General features: G+C 43.7%; 1 protein-coding gene across 5 annotated transcripts in view; it reads right to left on the bottom strand.

The window, feature by feature from the left end:
* Nucleotides 1–21,846, bottom strand: part of LOC108934647 (oxysterol-binding protein-related protein 5-like) — a 36,402-nt gene that overhangs the window by 2,061 nt on the left and 12,495 nt on the right. For 2 of the 5 annotated variants that reach the window (XM_018752616.2, XM_018752617.2), the window contains exons 3-23: nt 12,938–13,094; nt 12,548–12,621; nt 10,577–10,657; nt 10,064–10,165; nt 9,741–9,944; nt 9,482–9,566; nt 8,843–9,005; nt 7,324–7,531; nt 6,799–6,983; nt 6,568–6,649; nt 5,518–5,616; nt 5,256–5,352; nt 5,068–5,166; nt 4,842–4,939; nt 4,646–4,735; nt 4,379–4,447; nt 3,828–3,895; nt 3,379–3,558; nt 948–1,077; nt 614–728; nt 386–488 (exon numbers count right to left, since the gene is read on the bottom strand). In XM_018752616.2, coding sequence (XP_018608132.2) covers nt 386–488; nt 614–728; nt 948–1,077; nt 3,379–3,558; nt 3,828–3,895; nt 4,379–4,447; nt 4,646–4,735; nt 4,842–4,939; nt 5,068–5,166; nt 5,256–5,352; nt 5,518–5,616; nt 6,568–6,649; nt 6,799–6,983; nt 7,324–7,531; nt 8,843–9,005; nt 9,482–9,566; nt 9,741–9,944; nt 10,064–10,165; nt 10,577–10,657; nt 12,548–12,621; nt 12,938–13,094 — 2,489 coding nt within the window. Of the gene's footprint in view, nt 1–385; nt 489–613; nt 729–889; nt 1,078–3,378; nt 3,559–3,827; nt 3,896–4,378; nt 4,448–4,645; nt 4,736–4,841; nt 4,940–5,067; nt 5,167–5,255; nt 5,353–5,517; nt 5,617–6,567; nt 6,650–6,798; nt 6,984–7,323; nt 7,532–8,842; nt 9,006–9,481; nt 9,567–9,740; nt 9,945–10,063; nt 10,166–10,576; nt 10,658–12,547; nt 12,622–12,937; nt 13,095–21,846 lie in introns of those variants that run through there. The other 3 variants (XM_018752618.2, XM_018752621.2, XM_018752619.2) reach the window with 3 other exon arrangements.

Genomic DNA, 21,846 nt, shown 5'->3' on the forward strand with positions numbered 1-21,846 from the left:
CTGGGTGTGTTGGATAAATACAGCTTGATGAAACAGAGATGTGAGCCATCCATCCATCCATCCATCCATTAGTAGCAGAGTCATAGTGATCCAGAGCCCATCCTGGAAGCAAAAGTAGTGAGCCAGGGCACACCCTGGACAGCCAACAGTCCATTACGGGCTATTCACACACTCATTCACTCACTCATACATTCAGACACTTAAGGGCAATTTAGAGTCAACAGCACACATGTCTTTGGACTGTGGGAGGAAACCAGAGCAGCCAGAGGAAGCCTACATGAATAGAATGAGAAAATGTGAACTCCATACACACCGAGCCAAATTAGAACCCACATGCTGAGGCCCTAGGTATCAGGTGGAACAGGAGCAGACAAACCCTACCCACCTCTGTATCTCTTGCTGTGATTTCCTTATCGATGCTATGTAGGCCTCGATTTGAGCAAAGTCCTTCAGCTCTTTGTTACATCTGACACACTGGGTCACGAAGTCTAAATAAATGACCGTTAAAACAGAAAAAAATAATAATCAGGTGGTGGGACAAAACCCATAGATGTTGCTTGGGACAAAACCCATAGATGTTGCTTACATTTTTTAGGAGAACCAACCTCCTTACCTTCATTGTCCGAGGACTCGTGCGTGGGCTCAGGCGTGGAGCTGCTGCTCTCCGTGTTCTGGCTGCAGCTGGATGGCTGGCTGCTCGACTTCCTGTGCTTACGTTGTGCTTGGCCCTGGAGTGCAGACCCATTCGCATCCTCATTAGTAAGGACACAGACCGACCTCACACGCTGTCACAAAATTCATTCTTGATGATGGATTATAGCCCCGAAAGGACTGTGAACATGTGGTTTCTGCTGCCTCTAATTTGAGACGAAAGAAAAGAAGGACGTACGAAGCTGAAGCAATTTACGGATGTTCTCATGCTGTCTAGTTAGATGTGTTGCTCCAACCTTCTGCTGGGTGGCCCAGTTCTGGTTGTAGCACAACCTGCTGCGCCCAGGTGGCTGTCTCTCCAACATCTGGATCACGCCATCCTTCTCAAATTGGATCAGGCTGGTGTCAGGATCCCAGGGCTTTCGGCTGGAGAGGCAGGAGAACAGCGAGGTCTTGGTGTCTCTTTCATTCACGATGAAGACAAAGCCACCTCCAGCCTTTACTTGCTAAACCATGAGGACAGATAGCAAGACTTCATCCGATCTCAGCCTGGTTAATTCTGGGGCTTTCCAGCAGTACTATAGTATTTGAATAAGGAGGGCATGCTGGTTCCCATCTGGGATTCACTAACATTTATGGCATCAACAGATCTGCTCCGTGATACCTACTGCACCTGATCACTTGACACACCCCAGCTAGACTGCTACGCTCCTCCACTTCTGGCCATTGGCAGGCCCACAGACGAGAGGTTCAAAATCAAAAGCCTTAAGGTTCTTGGTTTTAGCTGCAATTTGTGGAATGAGCTCCCTTTCTCCCTCGGAACTACTGAACCCCTCTTCAAAAGAGTCTAAAAACACCTGTTTTGGAACCATTTCTCTTCTGTTCTCCTATCTGCTTCGAGAATTGCTTGTCTGCTATTTGTAACACTCCATCTTTTGGTGAAACACACTTTCGTTTACTTTGTGTTGTATTTTTCGTTGGAGACAAGTGTTCGCTAATTGAATAACTGTGAACATAAATCTATTACTGTATTAATAGAGATGGATTTCAGTTCTGAAAAGAAGGTGAAATGTATGGAATGCGGTGTGGTACTGTTTTGCTGTGTCATGATACCTCTTGTACGTCTTCTGCTGTGCTGTGTACAGGCCCGTCTCTGTCAAGTGACAAGAAGAATGAATCCTGGATGGACTAATGTGGTGCGTTTTGAAGAAGACGACTCCGAGATTGAGCCACCACTCAATCCAAGAGCCCTCACGACGCATACATTTAACCTTTGCCACAATGCTTTAATTGCGCACAAAACGGAAGAGCTCATCGTCTCAAAGCCTTTGTGTCGCAATGTCTCAGAGCACTAAAGCCTCTGTCCTTCAAAAGCCCCAAATCCTCAAAGCCTCATGTGCCAGTGGGGCAACCAGGAATGGGGGAGAGCAGCAGAACCATCTTAAGGGCAGACTGCCCCAGATTGAGTCACAGGGTCCACAAAAGTCCTGCCAAATCCTGGCATCCAGCACAGCAGGATGTGTATCCAACTTGAGGTGAACCAAATTTTATGTTATAAATATTTCTGAAATTTTTTTGAACTAAAGTATGAGCGTACGTCGTTGTAAAGTTATTTATTGCTGTATTTATCCTCAGCGCTGAAGGAACGTCATCATTTTAAAATTATAATTAATTTTAAATAAATAAATGCAAGCACTGTGGCCATTTAGTGGTCCAACTGGCCCGGTCCAGGGAGTTATCTAGAACTGAAGTTGCCGTTTTGATGGAGTCCGTTACAAATGTGACAACTTAGAGTGCTGCTTGAAAGTATGTGAACCCTATAGGCATGGTCATTGTTCTTCTGTAAAATATTGAAAATAAACTTCTAAAATGAATAGGTGTCATGCGGAACACAGGGAGCCGGGACGGCCGAACCCAAGTGCAGCGTTGTTCGTTTGAAGTTGAGGGAAGAGGCAAGTTCTCAAAACCAGGGACAGGCGAAGGGTCGGTCGATCGGCGAACGGGACAGGAACGAGGATTCATGGACGTGGTCGGAGAACGAAGCAAGGAGTCAAAAAACCGGAGATCGTGAATAGAGTAAGAGTGTGCGTAGTAACGCGAGGAAGGGCGGTTGTCCCAAACGAGATTCCGCAACGGTACGGGAGCTGAAGAGGGTCTTTATAGGGTGAGCGATTACTCAGGAGCTAGTGCGGAGTCAGGTATTGTCGCTTGTGTTGTGGGCGTGGACGTGACAATAGGGGGGTGTGGTGGCGCAGTGGGTTTGGCTGGGTCCTGCTCTCTGGTGGGTCTGGGGTTCGAGTCCCGCTTGAGATGCCTTATGACGGACTGGCGTCCTGTCCTGGTCTGTCCCCTCCTCCTCCAGCCTTTCGCCCTGTGCTGCCGGTTTAGGCTCTGGCTTGCCGTGACCCCGCTGGGGATGAGCAGTTTCAGACAATATGTGTGTGTATAAAATGAATAATTATTTACACGTCTGATTCTACTTACCTACTTGGTTTAACCAGTGCAACTTGAGCTTCACTTACTTTTGCACCTGAACTACTTCTGTGTTTCTACTACACACATGATTTCCTCTAAAGCAGCACAAGGGGTTCACATATTTTCAAGCAGCACTGTATAGCACTATAAAAATATATACAGGATCACATAATGTATGTGAGTAGCCATGATGTTACCCTGTGCCATATACTGTATGTCGTTTGCCACAAGCGTATAAGGAGGTGTACCCACTCTGCGTATCTATAGCACCATTCTTTGGAGGTGGGGTCCAGCGTAAAAAGCTGAGGGGTCCACGCCTTGTTCCCTCTCTCCCGGGCTTCCCTTCTCTGTGCCTCCTCCAGGATAAACTTCTCCTGCGTGGCCCGCACCTGGTCCTGGTTCAGGATGGCGTTCGTGACGTGCTGCCACAGTCTGGATGGAACGCACACATACACACGCTCGACCGAATAAGTGCCGTCGTCAAGTCATTCACGTTTCAAGTTGGTGACGGACGTCAAGATTTGGAGTTAAGTCAAGTATTTGACACCAAGTCCAAAGAGGTACAAATTATCACCCTGTTCCCAAATATGGTGTGAAAAAAAAAGTTTCTAATAAAGTCAGGTGTTTATAAGTGCAAAACATCTAAAAAGGAAGAAATTGATGCGTGTTTCCATTAGAGGACATTGTGTGAAACTACGCACCTCTCAGACTCAAACGCTCCCTGCTGGTACAGCGGCACCACCTGCCTCTTGAGCCTCTGTTGCCGCACCTGTTGGAGGGTACTTACTATTTTACTATTTCTAACTGTTTTACAGTTTTTTTTTTACTATTTATTATTTACTACTTTACGATTTATCATTACCTATCATTCCACTTGAATCTAAAGCAAAGATTGGAGAGCACAAACGAGCTTACATTTATATAACATTATAGTATATTATATTAATAATATGCAGACATCCTGCTGAAACATATCCGTCAAGAAATATAGCTATTTTCCTCTGCTTTAATACATACCAGGGGTTTCTGAGCACCCAAACCTTTCACTGGATTCTTACACTATGTGGAGCACATTCTCTGCTTTTTCAGTATGTGGCTGCTATTCCATTTACCATTTCATCATGTATGGTTATTATCATTTCATTACTATCCTTGTTGTACTATTGTGCTTTAATTGTGATTATTCTTTAATTATACTATGTTCCATATGGTATTCATTAATGCCTTTTATTGCATTACTCTGCATCCGCACCTCAGTGGTAGGATTCCAGAGCACCTCCTGGTGGCCCGTCTTCTTCTCATGGAGGATCACCTCCGCATCCTGGAAAACAAAAGCATGTCTCACTTAAGAGTTTTCCTCAAGAGCACAAATAATCCCTCAGCTGGTTCATTTTATGTACCAGCAGCTCGACATCACTGAAAGGACAAAACCAGAAAAAAAAAAAAAACTTCAGTTCGCATATTGTAGATAAACTGTAAAAAAAAAAAAAAAAAAGAAAGAAAAAACAGCCCATGTTACCCAATGTCCGTCTATATTTGCCAGCACTTCTTCACCAGAGCGGATCTTCCCGGAAATCTGGTTCACGCTGCTGGAGCTGCCGAGGAACGGCTGTCCAAGGTACAGATACAGCAAACACTGAATATTCAAAGATAAAAACATGCATAATTTTCCACGTACAAGAAATCCCAGAGCTCATTAGCAGGTTTATTCATACCTTGAGTTTGAATTCAAGCTCTGCTAGGTAGTTTGTTGTTTTACAGTCAATAGTGATTTTTCCACCAAGTTCCATGCTCATTGTACCATATAAAATACCTGTGAATACAAAAAATTTAACAATATATAACAACCAGTCAAGACTTCATTTTAAATGGTGACAAAAGTTAATATTTTCTTCTGCAGCTAAAAATGGAAAAAAAGAGAAATCCGGACCGATACGCTACCTTTACAATGTGCATATGGCATCGTGATGACATACTCCTCATCTCTGGCAAGAAATACCAGCCTTGCCTTCCCATCTAGGACTGCAGATAAAGAGTTACCTGTAGAGGGACGGAGAAATACGTTTATGCTGTTACTGGGAATTCAAGTCAAGGACAAATATAGCTGAGAATACAATACGGAGCCACACCATAGAACTTTGATTTGGCCAGAATGCTCCCGCTGATGCAGAAGCCATCCTTCTTGTTGCTTACGTAGAAGGCAGAGACTGGCGGGTGGTGTGACACCTACATCAGGGAGAGAGGAAAATACGCTGCGAAACTGCACGTTTCAGTTCGTAAATATCTTGAATGAGGCTTCATAAGAACGGAGTTGCCAGCGTGACAAGAAAGTGATGTCGCGTAACGTCGCTGCTCGAGACGGTAATGCGTAGCCCACCTCCGACCATTTACCTGTTCCGCTATGTAAAACGTACAACTGTCCGTCTTGGGGTGGAGCCAGCAGCATCGAAACGTCTCTCCCAGGATTGGATTGTACGGTTTCTTCAGCCCCTGTAACACACCCACACGCTCGATGATGGACACCATGCGTGAGACAAAGCAATGTCGTATCAGTCCAACACATACATATTCATAGGCTAACATGGGTACGTTTCATACGCCACTGCCAGCTTTTCCAGAGTCATTTTTCAAAGCTTTCTAACTGCACCATGAGCTTTTAGGTGTCTGTCCCTAACAGTTTTTGAATTTATTGATGTCACTCTTTTTCAAAAATGGCCATGTGACCGATGTAACGGCATACTTCCTGTCGGCCATTTTGTTTTGTCGTCTGCAAGACGGTGACAACCTTTTCTGTTGTAGGAGCTGCAGAATGTACTACAAATTGGTTGGAAAATGACGTTTAAATTCTGAATTTGATACTGGCGATTTTTTTAGGAAAGGATTCTTAAAAAATATGATTTTGAGGACTAAGCGCTGCTAGTGAAAAAAGATGGTACGGTTTTGTCTTTGCGTCAAGAAAAACAAGACAGAGTTTTTCTTTTGTCCCAAGATGGTAACAGTAAACGGAATACCACAGGACCACAGTGACACAAAAGGCATCTTCAGTTGCTGACATTGTGTTTAAACCTGCTGGCTGTGTTGCTGAAGCGGGGCAACGTGACTGCAATGAGGATGACTGTGCTGACAGTCATTTAGACATGTTTCTCCAAAGGGATTTACACCTATTTACCCATTTTTACTGCTGGGTAATTTTAACTGGAGCAATTTAAGCACCTTGCTCAAGAGCATTACAGTAGCTGGTGAAAGTTGAACCTTTGGATCAAAAGCAGCAGCCGTAACCACTACGCTACTAGTTGCCACAATCTTCATGTCCATGTGCTGAAATAGGGAGGAAAATCAGTTCTTTTCATCCAACCCTATTAAAAGTTGGATGGCAATGGTTACTGTGTTTCTGTACCAGGAGAATGAAGTTCACTTTGGCCTCTCTGGCGATTACGATACCTTGGGCTTCTTGTAAAAGCCAGACAGGTACCATCGCAGGACCTGCTTCATCCGACAGTAAGGACTTTCTTCTAGTACTGCTCTGCGAGGGAAAAAGGAAAGGGCTGATAACATCTTCAGGTCAATCAGTTAGATTACAGTTATCAGCTCAAGACAGTCCACGACAAGCAACACTGACCAATTAACGAAACAAAAAAATGCAAAGAAATTCAACTTATAGGGTGTGTGTACCGTGAGAGGAAGTCTGCGTGGTAATAGTAATCAGAGAGCTTGTCCAGGAAGGACCGTGGCTCCAAGATGAATGTGGGCAGGACCACCTTCGACAGGTCCATCCCTGGCCGCAGTTGCTTCAGCAGGGTCCATATCAGGCCTCTGTTCTCCTCTGAGACTGTCTCCACTTGAGACATCTCTCCTGCCTGCAAGGTGATATACACGTACTCAAAAACCCACACTGAATGGGCATATTAGCAGCACTCCATATATGGGATGCCTTTTGGTGGACTGGTGTCCCGTCCGGGGTGCGTCCCCTCCCCCTTTAGCTTCGCGTCCTGTGTTGCCGGGTTAGGCTCCGGCTCGCCGTGACCCCGCTTGAGACAAGTAGTTATAGACATTGTGAGTGTGTGTGTGTGAGAAAGAGATTGTCAAATCTGATACTGATAATTATTCACGTTATTAACCCTTCTACATTGTAGCTTCAGAAGAAGATAGGTATTTATCTCCAACTTCTCAAATGCTGCTCCAAAATCTAGTGTTTACCTCAGCCATCTCTTCCTGGTTTTGTTCTACATAGGCAGTGGACTGAAGACCAGGGAGAAGATCATCAGTTTGGTCCATGTCACTTTCTTCTGTCAGCCGTCCATCATTGTCATTTGCCCCATTGTCTGAATCTCCATGAGTCTCCCTCTCTGATTTGTCAGAGTAGCCATCGTTTTCCAGAATGCTGTTTTCCGTGGTCTCATTCAACCTTTAAAAAAAAAAAAACCTTACGTGCAACAATTCCACACACGGTCCCAATGAACCAAGAACAAGGAGTGACGCGGCAGTTAAGGAGATACCCTTCTAACCTAGAAGATATGAAGATTGGATTGATCAAGGTATTTGCCCTGATTATATACAGCCAAATACAGCATAAACGAGTCAAATAGCAATGTTGCTTTATAAAAGTGTTACCTAAGCAACAAATGATAATAAAAATGACATTTGCTAACTGCATAATTTCACATTGAGTCGAAGGTAAAGGAGGTATTGTATATGCTATTTACAACTTCATATCCTATTCATTCTGTTCTCAAAAAAATGATCTGCATGATTTTTGCAACTGTCTGACCATTTTTTGATGACGAACAATTTTATGTAAATTAACTGATGTGAGCAACCGTGAGAAAAACACCATGTTGTGACCATATTGCTTGTGCTACATCTTCTGGTTTGCCTTATAGATTCTTCTGGTTTCATTTACACATGCTATGCTGCTGCACTGCTTTGTTTTTGGAAAAAAAAAGCAACCTGGAAACATCCTTAAAGCTTCTGTCGATTAATAACAGAGCAAAGTAGTCAAAATTTTTCACTTAGGTATAAAAGTGAACAGTAGGATGTACAGCGCACACAATCTGTGCCCCTCAGCAAGTACACACAGCGGTCGTAAATGGTGGGAGAGTACACGAGCTCTCTTACCTCACAGATAATGAGTTCAATGACTGGCTATTAAGTTCAATGACTGGCTATTAAAAGGAGGATGTTTAAAATGCCTGAATTGTGCCATGTTTTATTTCTTTGGACTTCACTATGACTGTCAAAGGGGGTGCAGTGGCGCAGGAGGTTTGACCGGGTCCTGCTCTCTGGCAGGTCTGGGGTTCGAGCCCTGCTCGGGGTGCCTTGTGACAGGTTGGTGTCACATCCTGGGTGTGTCCCCTCCAGCTTTGCGCCCTGTGTTGCCGGGTTAGGCTCTGGTCTGCCTTGGGACAAGCAGTTTCAGACTGTGTGTGTGCATTATCTGTTTGTAAAGTTGTACTCTCTACCAATTCATTATGCAGCTGTTCATTTTATGTATGTCAGCTAAATGGTGGTATTTTGGTGGTAAGCAGTGGTCAGGCCTGCTTTTTGTGTATGCCATAATGTTTTTCATGTATTCTATTAAAACAAACGAGCTACAGCATATTCACTGAAAACACTCGTGCCACACGTTTTTGAATACCCTGATTTTGTCCATACTCCTCCTGTCTATCCCTGTCAGGTGTGAGGTTGAGTGTTTGTGAGAAAGGAAGTTCACACCCACTGAGAGAGCTCCAAGTCGCTGCTGGGGGACGACTGCAGCAGGTGAATGTTCTGCGATGACTCGGAGCATGAGCCCAGGTCCCCGTCGAAGCTGGCCTTGGGTGTGAGCTTGCAGAGGCTGGAGCAGCTGAGAGCCAGCTCCAGGGCGTCCATCCAGCAGCGGCCTGGAAGAAGCAGAAAAAGAGCGGTGATCAGAGGTGGGTGACACTGTGAAAACATAAACACAAACACACAGAGATACACACTTATATTTATGCTTATTCGTTAAGCAAGGTAAGTAAGACTTCATTTCACTTCATACAAAGACCTTTAAATATAACCACATGACAGTCAAAGTGCAGTCCATCGTAGACGGACGGTGTCGTGAAAATGTATAAAGCTGTCAGGAGATCAGAAAAGATGTGGGTTTGAAAAAGACTGTTGAAAAAGTGTTTTGAGACCATTTTCAAATGCTGAAGGGGACTTAGCAGCTCTGAGGGAGAGAGGGAGCTATCAAGGTCAATTGTGACAACCAAAAGACTTTGGATTTTGGATCTTGTGAGTGGAACTGCCAAGCAGCCAGAGGTATACACACACACACACACACACACACACACACACACACACACACAGCCTCGAGATCCAAACCAAAGGGACTCACCATCAGATTCTGAAGCAGCCCTGGAGATCAGGTAGCTACTAGGCAGGGGTTGCGTGATGGATCCTACATTCTCCCCTTCGGGACCCTGGAGGACCAGTCACGAAATACACAGCAACAAACCAGTAATCAGGTGTACTTTGTCAAAAGTCCATATTATACATCAAGCCAGCTGAATGGACACCGGACACATTCTGCTATCTTGTATGAAAGGAACATGGAGGGATAGGTGCAGCTTTGGAAGTACGGAGCTGCCGCTCACTTTTGTAGCCCAGATGGACTGGTCCAGTGGGTGGTAGAGCTTGAAGCAAAAGCCATCCTTTTTTGACGGCCTCTCGATGAGAGTGCAGGCATTGAGCAGAATAGTCCCCACCCACTGGTCCATCTTCGGGGTCTTGTAGATGAGGAGAACTCCAGGTTTCAGCACGCACCACAGCTTGGTCCAGCGTTTCAGGGTACCACGGATCTGCATGGAGAACACAACATTAATGGAAAACAAATAAACTCAGATATCTGAAACAAGAATGCAATAACCCTGAACTGAGCATTAATGGAAAATGTGTTCCTCGGTGACAGATACCCTACCTTAAGCCAGTTGGACATGATGACTACACTAGGGTCCTTAAGAGCACTTAACAATTCCTTTGCTGCCTTCTTCTTCTCCTGTTGATAATTCTTCTTTTGGACCTTCACCAGAAGGAATGTAATATGTACAAAACACACACATCAACTCCTCTCTTTAAATAACCAAACTGCCACTAGGTGGTGCTGCAGCAAAAGAGCAAATGAGTAATTCAAAAAGTGAATCCCATATTTATCCACCGCTTTTCTCTGAAGCAACTTACAGTGTTGAGACTTACCATGATTTACCCAGCTATACAGCTAGCTAATTTCTACTAGAGCAATTAAAGGTTAATACCTTGCTCAAGGGTAATACAACTATAGTCATTACACCACCTGCCCCCTCTGCTTGCCATAGAGACGTACTTCAGGACTGCTGTCTTTATCACGTCTCTCTGCACATCATTATTTTGGTTTCTACACAGTATGATATCGTCTCATAAACAGCGATCCCAATCAAAGGTCAGTGGCACCTACTTTGAGAGAGTCTTTGCACGCCAGCTTTTCGGTGGGCGAGGAACATTCCTTTTCATGGGGTTCAAAGGCCTTCAGCTCAGACTTCCCAAGAAAGTAGAGGGAATGACATTTAGAAACATGCAGACGGAAAAAAACATGCCATATATCCTTCTTCAGACTCATAATTGAATATACACCCCACTGTATAGACTATGTAAATTCTAAAATAAAAAAGCTCCTTCTGATTATAGTCTTCCTGTCTGTCTGCCTATTGCACTACAAGACAGAATAATGTACTTAAACAGTACCAAAAATGACATTGTTTATGGCAATGAAAAAAAATGTTGCATCAAGTTTTTAAAAATTGGTATAATAACCTTATTCAGACTCACTATTCATAGCCCTATTTATATACAGAATCATGAGTCATAGCAGTGCACATTCTTAATCCTTCCAATTACCATCAGCAATGTGTATTTATTGCATATCTGGGAAGTGCCTTTTGTTTGTGATGAACAGATATGGTACATTTTGGGCAAAGCAAAGAAAAAAAAAACAGCATTTAAGATAGAATAAAACTGTTTTTAGTACATATGTGACTGGGAGAGAGACCTTTACTATTTCCTCTACTCTTACATAAGAGTGAGGAGGATTGATGAGAGAGTACATGATAAATGTGGGTGGAATGGACAGCAAAGTGTGTGTGTATACAGCCTTTGTGCGTGTTGGTGTGTGGCTGAAACAAACACTACCCCGAATCTCAGCGAGGAAACAAGTGTCAGTTTGGGTTTCCTCGCGGCTTGTCGAACCCTGCGAACGATGGGTTGCCTGCTGAAGGAGAACAGTTCTGTGTGCCACCCCGTTACCGCCCCCATCCTGTCTCTGAACCGACCGGCACATGAAATCCACCGAGGTGAGAGCTGCACTACAACATCGGCGTATGTGGAGTCCTCTCCAATCCGTTTGTGCGTGAATAAGTACATCATCAGCTGCATTTCCACAGTATCCGAGTACAAATGAAAAAGCACTTGTCGTGTACTGTGTTATAAACCAGTGTTACTTAACATTTATATTTACATTTAGATTTATTTATTAATCTGACACTTTTCACCACAGTGACTTACAAATAGAAGCTACATGCAATGATTTACCTACTTATAGAAATGTTTTGCAACCACCAAGATGACTTACAATGTAAGACTGGTACACTAAATTACTTGCAATGATTTACTCATTTATACAGCTGTGTAATTTTTACTGGACAATTCAGGATAAGTACCTTAATCAAGGGTACAACAGCAGGAGCAATGATTCGAACCCAGGTCCCTCAGTTGCAAGGCAATGGCTCTAACCACTAGATACAATTGTCACGTCCCATTATGGACTTATCTTAAAATAAAAAAGTCTATTATATTCAAGCATTACTTTTAAAATAGCAGGCAGTGTCTCATCATGCTGTATTTCTGTATTGCAAAGGATTAAAAATTACACAAAAACAAGTGGCTGTATTTTTTCAAATGAAGCCAGTGTTCAGGATCTAAATGTGTCAGTTGCTGTTTTGTACAAGATCATTATCAGATTTTCTTGCATAATAATTTCTCCATATCCCCTCCCACCTCCGTTTTGGCAATTAAACAGATAGCCGTGGCAGTCCGAGAGCAGCACTTTGTGTTATTTGAAGCGCTGCATGAGATAACTGAGCTCCAAGCAGCTCCACTGTGTGATATCAGGTCCTCATCTTCACAGTTGTGTTTTGTTCAAAACAAATTCCCTCCGACAGTTCAGCGAGTTCTGTCTGTCACCAGGATGTCACAGCCATGTGGAGCAGACAGTGAGATGATTTCTGACTGAATAATGTGACTGCTGGGAATAAACAGTGAGGTCTTAAGGTCTGAGATGCCTTGGAGTGATTTCTGAGCGGCAGCAGCAAAGTCAGTTGAGATTCGAGTGGGGAGTTGGGCTGGGCAGGGGTGCGTGGGGGGGTCCTTTTACCTTGCTGCTGGGCGAAAGAGTAAAACTGCCTTCGTCTCTCAGCACTGCGACTCCATTCTTGTCTCCTTCGCTACCTGTCATGACACACAGGTGGACACGCACACAAGATAGGGTAGTTTCAGAGACTGGCGTAGTCGCCAAAATCTGCACAGACAGGTAAGTACCACCAGAAGTAAATTACGCACATCAAAAATGACAATATTTTGATAGAAGACAAATCGTTCTCTTTGGGATGTATTCATTGGAGACCTTACGGTGCCATGAGTCCACATCTCATGTGCTCAGAGCTGCCAGAGGATGTAGGGTTAAAAAGGGTATGGATTGGAAGCACCTATCCTGCTATCATGATCACGCAGCTCTTAGAGGTGACTGAGTATTGAAGGCGATCACCTGGACACAGAGGGTAAACGTCGTTGTCGCCGCCATAGGACAGGTTGCGCATGAGGGAGCGCGGGTCAATTTTCTGCCCGCTGCTCGGACTTGGGCACAGGGAGAACCTCCGTCGCAGCAGCGTCTCCTCCTTCATTTTGGCAGCTGTGTTCGACTTCTGGGGAGACCCGAAAGATGGCATTTCATGAACGGGTCAAGCAAGAAGGCCCCAAAAAATAATCAATGAAGCAGAATAGAGTTGAAATTATATATATATATATACACTGTATACTTTGTATATATCTGCATATATATAGCTATAAATATACATATACAGTACAGTGCACTTAGATGTTTGACAAAAAAATTTGTCTCAGATGGTTATTTAATGTCTTCTGCATTAGTGAGAGCATATTTTAGATTTCCAAGCATTCCTTTTGCAAAAAGTTACAGTATTACAGTAAGGGTTTTGTATGTTGTTAAAAAAGAAAGCACACGCGGCGAACCGGAGCCTCACCCGGCAACACGGGGCACAAGGCTGGAGGGGAGGGGACACACCCAGGATGGGACGCCAGTCCATCACAAGGCACCTGGGACTCAAAACCCTGACCCGCCAGAGAGCGGGACCTGGCCAAGTCCCCCACGATCCCGCTCGGGACAAGCGGTTGTTGACGATGGATGCTTACTAAGCTTTGTAGGAAGTTTATCAATTAAGAGCATTATTTTTGGAAGCATTCTCACTTTTCAGGTTTTTTCCCCAAGTGCCTAAAACTTTTGCACAGTATTGTGTGTATATATATATATATATATAACCTTGCTTATATAACTCAGCCTTGCCTTGAAACAATTGTGAGAGGAAGTAACATATTGTAACGACCTGTGTTACTTGTATTTAGGAGGGAAACCCGTCTAATGTAAATAGTTGCATTATGGGAAATAATGTTAAATATGGGTGTGCAACCACGGGTGGCACTTAGCGGGAAAATGATGGGGTGACTGTGTTGCCCGGAGTATTAAGGGAGAGCCTGGGGATGCTAAGTATGCTGGGAAGGCTGGCTGTAAGTGCAGATCCTGGAAGAAATTGGGTTTTTGGACTGAAAGTATTGTTTCTCTGGTGCTACTCTTCAAATAAAGCATTTGTAATGAACGCTGCCTCTACATCCTTCTTTACCCCATCCGAGCCCACGGTGCTGTATGCCACAATATGGCAAACTTTAGAAGAAAAATGTAAAAGCGAGTATTACGTGGAATGCCATGAATTTGAGTTGCATGAGTCATAAATAGCACAGCATAAAGCCTCAGGGATGCCAGTTAGGTTTTGTGGGATACTTGTGAAGTGGCCTTCCATGACTAAATGCAAGGGTGCATCACAAGAGCACTGAGTTGATCCATTTCATGTGCCCATGTAAAACAGAAAGTAGAGATCATTATTCTTTTCCTTTTACTGACTTCTTCCTAAACTACCTTTTTCAATTTAGTATCTGTTGGTATTAGCTGCAGACACAATGGTCATGTCTATGCCAGGAGGCTGAGGGCATCTTCTCGTACTGAGAGCCAACTGAGAGTACGGAGGCACCTTCTCGTACCGTTGTCGTACCGAGAGCCAACTCTGTCTGCTTTTCACACCTTAAGTCACCTGGAAGTGTGCAGATGAATACACCAATAGGAGCGATGTAACCCCCACTGCCGTTGACCACAAACCAGCAGGCACCTGACAGATCTGTTGAGACCGTGCGCTATGTGCAGCCAAGGGGCAGATCCCTGCTGATTTTCCACCCTCCCCCAGTGGGATGAAGCCAGTGTGTTTCACAGCTGGCACTCCTGGTTGCAATCCAGAAATGACACAGCCCAGATCTGAGCTGCGATGTGAGCTGTGAGGCCACCTGGGAGCCCCTCACCCCCCCACATATTTGGATTTTATCTAGAGAAGCAGACAGGGGTTATTTTAGTACTGACTAGTGACTGTTGCATTCATTCTGCCCAAGATATCATCACTGGGTTTTTTCACGGATATACAGAAATCTTGTTTTGTTAACTTGTCTACAACATGGTATTGATCCGAGTTGCAAAAACAGATTTATTTCACGTGATTCACATGGTGACACTGAACACATTGTATGCAGCTGTGCAGAACATTTCCTGCCTCTTAACATTTACATCTATTTTAGCTCGTGCGTTTCTCATTACTGATTTACTGTATTAGGCTACTTACAGTCACTTATCCATTTACATAGCTGGGTAATTTTTTAAAATGGAGCAGTTTGGGGTAAGTACCTTGCTAAAGGGTCCTGTAGCATTCAAACTTGTACTGATGGAGTGCAAGTCAGTCCTAACTACAACCTCACCCACTGCTACCTCTTATGTGGCCCTAAAATGATAATGCTGGACCAAATTACAAGACCATAATCAATAAGCGCCCGATTAAAGCTTCTTAGAAAAGGCCTAATTTCTCTGGTATCTTATGTGCCCTGTAGGAAGTAGGAGAAACAGTGTCTATTGCGTCATTTCAAAAAGCATTTTGAAGTATTACGTGTCTTAAATAGCCACTATGTTCCATACGCTAATATTACACCGCAGCCTGCATACATTGGTTGCCAAGGCAACCGAATGCAAAGAACAAAAGCCAATTTTTTCCAAATGAAATGAGGACTCAGAGATATGATGCTTTTCATCAAGGCCACACAGTAGTTCTTGTTAACACTACACTGGCATTTTTTGTTCAGCACAGATTCCTCTCCCATCAAATTAATTTCACAATGAATCACTACCCTACTCTGGCATATTAAGAATTTGTGTGGGCCTCACTGGTGAATGTTTAATTACATGCTTGCATTGAATGAATCTTTTAAAATTGTGTTAATGTCTTCATGAGCATTAATGAAGGAGGGTCTGCTGTCAGATCTCTAATGGGTATAACCTTACTACGAGCCTCACCTCTGAGACCTGGACTCTGCTAAGTGGTTTGTTCAGGCAGCCCAACACTTCACCCGGTGATGTTTTATAAATCTGCATTCAATACATCAGTGCAAATGTTTAATTACAATTAGCCCCCTTAAGGTCAGGGTGCACATGGTGCCATGTTTATGGGCATTGACTTGTAACCTGGAGGATGTTGATTCAAGCTCCAGCTTAGTATCAAGGTGCTTAACTCAAACTGAATCTGTAAAACATTGTTTAACCTGTTTTAAAAAGCGAAAATAGCAAAATAGCGTATGAAATATTTATAATTAGCAATGTGAAAGCTGAATGCAGAATTCAGCTGAAATAAACAGGAGATGGAAGAACGTGGTGTTTTTAACTTCAAGTGGTTCATCCCCTCTCACTGATGGATATACTGATTATTCATAGGCAGATACATACGTTCCTTTCAAGTCAAGAAGTGGTAAAGCAGGGCATTCAAATCCTTTCCTGGCTTTTTTCCATTTGCTGCCAGATCTTTAGACCCCGACTCCTACGGTTTCCGCTCAGCCAGACATTACAGAATTATCCCTGCATTCCTGCCGAATGTGTATGGAGGCACAACTGCACGGCAGCAGAACCAGTCAGATATGCTGGAGACACCAGAGTCACTCCTGAGATTGAATTTGAATATGATGGATGGGAAGAATTCAGCAAGTGACAGGGATCAAGGGATTGGAGACGTCCTTTACTTGGCTTCAGCTCTAACCATGTTGTACGAGTCTTCATGCTTTGCCATTTGCCTCACACCAGATGACCATCCTGGTGCCCCGATTAAATCCATGCCAGCTGGTTGGCATGACGGCTCATGTAGTCAGTCGCTCTCATGAGATGCACGACCACGACTTTCTCATGTTTACAAAACGCTGTATATTCACTGCTTGCCTCTCGTCTCCCAGAGAACCATGCAACCTTGAACCTTCCTTCTAAACTCCTGTCTAATAAAATGGTTTTATTAGCATATAAAACAGGCCTCGAGCACGATGACTGATGCGGCGTGACGTCTGCCAGGGATCAACGTCCAGTGCCGGCAGCGGTAGAAATGATTCAGCCGAGGACAAAACGCAGCAAAGAATCATAAGACCGACAAGAAAACAACACAAAACGGAGGCATCTGAGTGAGTAGGTGTATAAAAGGGTTGGAATTAAACAGGAAACATCTCCACTCTTATCTGCTCAACGGGAGACCGGTGCAAGTAACTGCTGCAAGTAAAAGAGTTTGGCCTTGACCGAAGTTCACTTCGGACAATGAAGTCTACCGTGTTCCTCTGAACTCGGCTCAAATGCCAACAGTAAGGCTATACAAACAGCTATCCCACAACACTGCTGCTTTATAGACATTCTTATGCAACATAATAAAAAAAAAGAAATACTCAATACAGCAAGCAGTATAATATCTTGCACCACAGTATGTAGCAAAACCAAAGGCCTTACATTTCCTTTTGACAGAAACACTGGTAGCTACAGGGCACATTTACTACACATTTACCCCAAACTGGGCTGGTTATTACAGCCACAGGGCATGTCAAACCAAGAGCGGGTGGTTGATAAATCTACAAGCCATAACTACCCAGGAACAGACTGAGGTAGAGGATAGATTCACCCAAGACTGGACTGGTTATTGAAGCTACAAGATGAGACTGATTACTACACATACTGGACATGTTCACCAAAGACCAGGTTGAATTTTGCACCTACAGGGTAGATTTATCCAAGACCAGAGAGGTTATCACAGCTACAGGGCATGTCTCCCCAAGACCAGGCTGGCAATGAGATCTATAATGTACGCTTTCACCAGGGTTAGGGTGGTTTTTAGATCTACAGGGCACGTTAGCCGGGACCAGGCTGGATTCGAGCAGCTGGTGGTGAGGATGCAGCTGTAGGGCTGATGTTTCTGAGCCGCCCACCTGGGAAAAGCTTGGGGTCACAGCTCCCAGCTGTCTTGGCTCCTCAAACAAAGCCCCTTCGCGGTGCCGGCAGAAATATTCCCTCTCCCGTGAGCGGGGCTGCCATTTTCCAAAAGGTCACGGGAGGCACTGCTGCCTTGTTTACTGAACGGTTAGTGAGCCATACAGCGTATTGCAATCATTAACACTTGCATGACGTTGGAGTGCGTCCACACGGGGACAGAAGGGGTTTTAGCCTATTTTCAAGCTGGTCTAAACAATATTTCTGAAAGGTACAGATGGTTGTCTCTCATTTGCTAAATATGGCCGGATAAACACATGTAGCCAGACTGAAAGCAAGCACAGATGCACAGATCACTAATCACTATATAATAATAATACACAGAAAATGTAATTACCCGGTGCGTAAAGCTCAACAAATGATAGGATTTGTCTCACACTGTATTTGGATGAAAACGTGAACCCTTAAGAACGGTACTTAAATACTTCAGGTGTGTAAACTGGCAAGACCAAAAAAATTAAATTTTAATAAATTATCACTCCATATATATGCATCAAGTATGTAGTACCCCTGCATAACTCAACCTCATAGGCCTATGAGGTTGAGTTATGCAGGGGTACTACAATTATTATTTTTGTTATTTAATATTATGAAAAAACACTGTAAAAGCTGCAAATCTCATTGTTGTGGTACAACAGAAAAACTTTGACATTATAAATCTAGAAACTGCCACATCACATCCTTTATTACAGTTTCTTCCAGCTCTCATTTCCTTTCCTCCTACATAGCAAACACAGTGGGACAAATACTGGAGCCACTTGTATATACTGCAGTAAATCTTCCTGAAAGACAGGTTTTCTTGTGACTATAGTAGTTACAAATATTTATTTAAGAAAAAGCAAAACATGCTACATGGATGCTGCAGACTCTTCTTATCCAGTGCAAAATGCTTTTGCCCATTTGAAAAAAAACTCCGGTGGTCAGTCCCTGGGTAAGCTGGAAATGCGGTTAGCAGAAACTTGCCCTTCACCAGATTAACTGAACTCCGTGCACAGTAATAATGTTGACAAAATTCTTGAAAACCCTTGTTTTTTTTCTCCTAGGATATATCTACAATGTCATACGAGCAGTGCGCTTTCAAGAAACCGACATTAAAAATCAACCTAAAAAAACCCCGCGATTGACAGTGTGCCAAGTAAATCAAAGCAATCCTTTAAAAAGAGTCTTAAAGGTCATATCTGAGCTGTGAGGTAAAACCAATGATGATTTTCTCTGCATATCAGGCCGAGTATTGTATAGCTGAATGAAAGCAGCCTCGTGCCAACACTATCGGTGCAGTTACGTTCCACCGTTAATAGCGAAATGTGTTTTCTTTGATGGATGTGTCACCACGGTACAATAGCTCCCCGGTGGTGTTTATGTGTCTGGCAACTTTTCAAAAAACTATTGACAGTGTTGTATGAATAGCCAAGCAGGAGCCCACATCCCAAATACTTCATTAAACAATACGAAACACTCCTAGTCATGATCAAGAGTAGAGTGCCTCCAAGAAGTCAATCACTCTGAAACCATGTGCCACAATGTGTCTGGCACAGGACCAAGGCACTGAGTGGCATCGAATCAGATTTTCACACAATTGCTCTCTGTAACCATAGGAACCACACCCCCTCCATCAGTTAACAACATTTCTTTGGGGTCAAAGGCCACAACAGCTAGGGCAGCGCAAGAAAAATCTGATCATACGCTGGTCCTCAAACCGTCCCGTCCAGGGTGTTTCCCCTCCCCCTCCGGCTCGCTGCAGCCCCGCTCGAGACAAGCAGCTGTTGACAACGGATGGACGGATGGTCCTCAGATGGACATCCTCCAGATCTTTTATAGTGTTTACATCCTGCAAGAACACTGGTCATGCATTATTGTCCATGCATTATGCAATGATGCTCGTGCTCAGCAGGCCGCAGCTGAATTTGGAGCCATTATTCATGCAAGGGTCCATAAGATGGGGATGGCCATGAGCTCACAGTCCTAAGGTATACATCCTAAAACATGAGCACAGCCGCCTCTCTTGAAACATCTGTGTAGACCCTGGTCCAAAATTGCACACCTGCTTCATCCGATTTAAATCCACTAAAAATGGGCATTTTGGCTTTAGTATAACAGGTGATGAACGGGGGAGAGCCAGCAAACTTACTAATGTACACAGAATTGACAGTATTATGATGGTTCTAAAATTGCTAGGGGTATGAAAACATCACCCTTTGTGGTTTTGCCAGAAAGTGTTTCATTTCCCTAGAAATATCTTTTTTGTGCTTTGATTGATAAAATAAAATAAATTCATCCACAATCCAGAAAGCAGAGGCTTAACACAAGGGACATCTTGTGTTCTTTCCTGTCAAATTACATACAACCCTCCTAATTACTCTATGTGCTGACATTGATTAATATCATTTACTTGATTTCAGGGTTCTGATCAAAATCACTTTCCTTTGTGAAATCCAAGCGGAAAGTGAAGAAGAGAATGCATCCTTATCCCCACCAACAACAAATAATTCGGTAATGTACAGGTATACCCCGGTATACGCACTCTCCGTTTACAGACTTTCCGTGTCAACAGCCCCAGAAAAGTGGTTCACATTTTGGGTATACAGACCGGCTGCTCCTGGTATCGTGGACTTTTTCGGGTGTTTGCGGCAAACGTTTCTCCGATGATGTAGCAGTCACGTGCCAACGAGGCAAACTTTTCACCAATGACGTTGAAATCACGAGCCATTGAGGCGCAGACTTTTCAATAATGTATGATAATCTCTTCTTAATGTTGGATTGGTTATTTTATAAGTTTTATTTTTTTGAAAATTTGAGCAATTAGAGGGGTCTCACAGCTCACCTCTGTCTGACTCACTTCACTGATCTCGGAAGCGCTCAACAAACGTGTACATGCTTGTTATACGTAATAGTTTTTAATAACAATATGTTTAATAAGGGAAGAGCCTATACAGCAGCTACTCGTTTAATGTACCGTACACTTGTTCAAATGTTGGTATGAGACAAATTAACTGAACTCTAGAATCATGTGTCTGCATGCAAATCTGTCCTTCTGCCTCAGTAATGCACTCTTTGTGTTGTTCTGAGATGTACGCCGCTTCGGAAAAAGTCTCTGCTAAATGAATAAATTTCAATGTACTATACATGTTTTGGGGGGGTGCGGTGGCGCAGCGGGTTTGGCCTGTGCCGGATCTCTGGTGGGTCTGGGGTTCCAGTCCCGCTTGGGGTGTCTTGTGATAGACTGGCGTCCCGTCCTGGGTGTGTCCCCTCCCCCTCCGGCCTTGCGCCCCGTGTTGCCAGGTTAGGCTCCGGCTCCCCGCGACCCCGTATGGGACAAGCGGTTTCAGACAATGTGTGTGTGTGTGTGTGTGTATACATGTATTTTGAATGTTCACGTGTACTTACTGTACAGTAGTTCAGGAGAATATAAAAATTCTCCGCTAATGTAGTTTTTGTTAATGTCCTTCTTGATTATTTTTAATATCTTAAAATCCTATTGTTTTGATTATTATTTCTTAAGACTGTTTTTAATTGTTTGGAGGGTGGTTGTAGAAATATTTGGGCATGTGTATGAAGTCCAGGAATGCATCATCTTTTTCACCATTTAAAATAATAGGAAAGGACCTTCCAGTTTACAGACTCTTGGCGTATTAACTGTTTTACATTTACATTTATTCGCTTAGCAGACGCTTTTCTCCAAAGCGATTTCCAACGAACTTGATGTAGCATTATCAGCCCACACACCTTATTCACCACAGTGACTTACACTGCTAGATACACTGCTTACAATGGGTCACTCATCCATACACCAGTGGAACACACTCTCTCTGTCACTCACGCTATGGGGGAACCTCAACAGCATGTCTTTGGACTGTGGGAGGAAACCAGAGCACCCAGAGGAAACTCACGCAGACACGGGAACAACATGCAAACACCACACAGACTGCGTGGGGAAAGAACCCACGTTCTCTCGCACCACTCAGGTGCTGTGAGACAGCAACGCTATTCGCTGTGCCCCCCGCCAC

This window comes from Scleropages formosus, chromosome 11, assembly GCF_900964775.1.
Source record: "Scleropages formosus chromosome 11, fSclFor1.1, whole genome shotgun sequence".
Taxonomy (NCBI): domain Eukaryota; kingdom Metazoa; phylum Chordata; class Actinopteri; order Osteoglossiformes; family Osteoglossidae; genus Scleropages; species Scleropages formosus.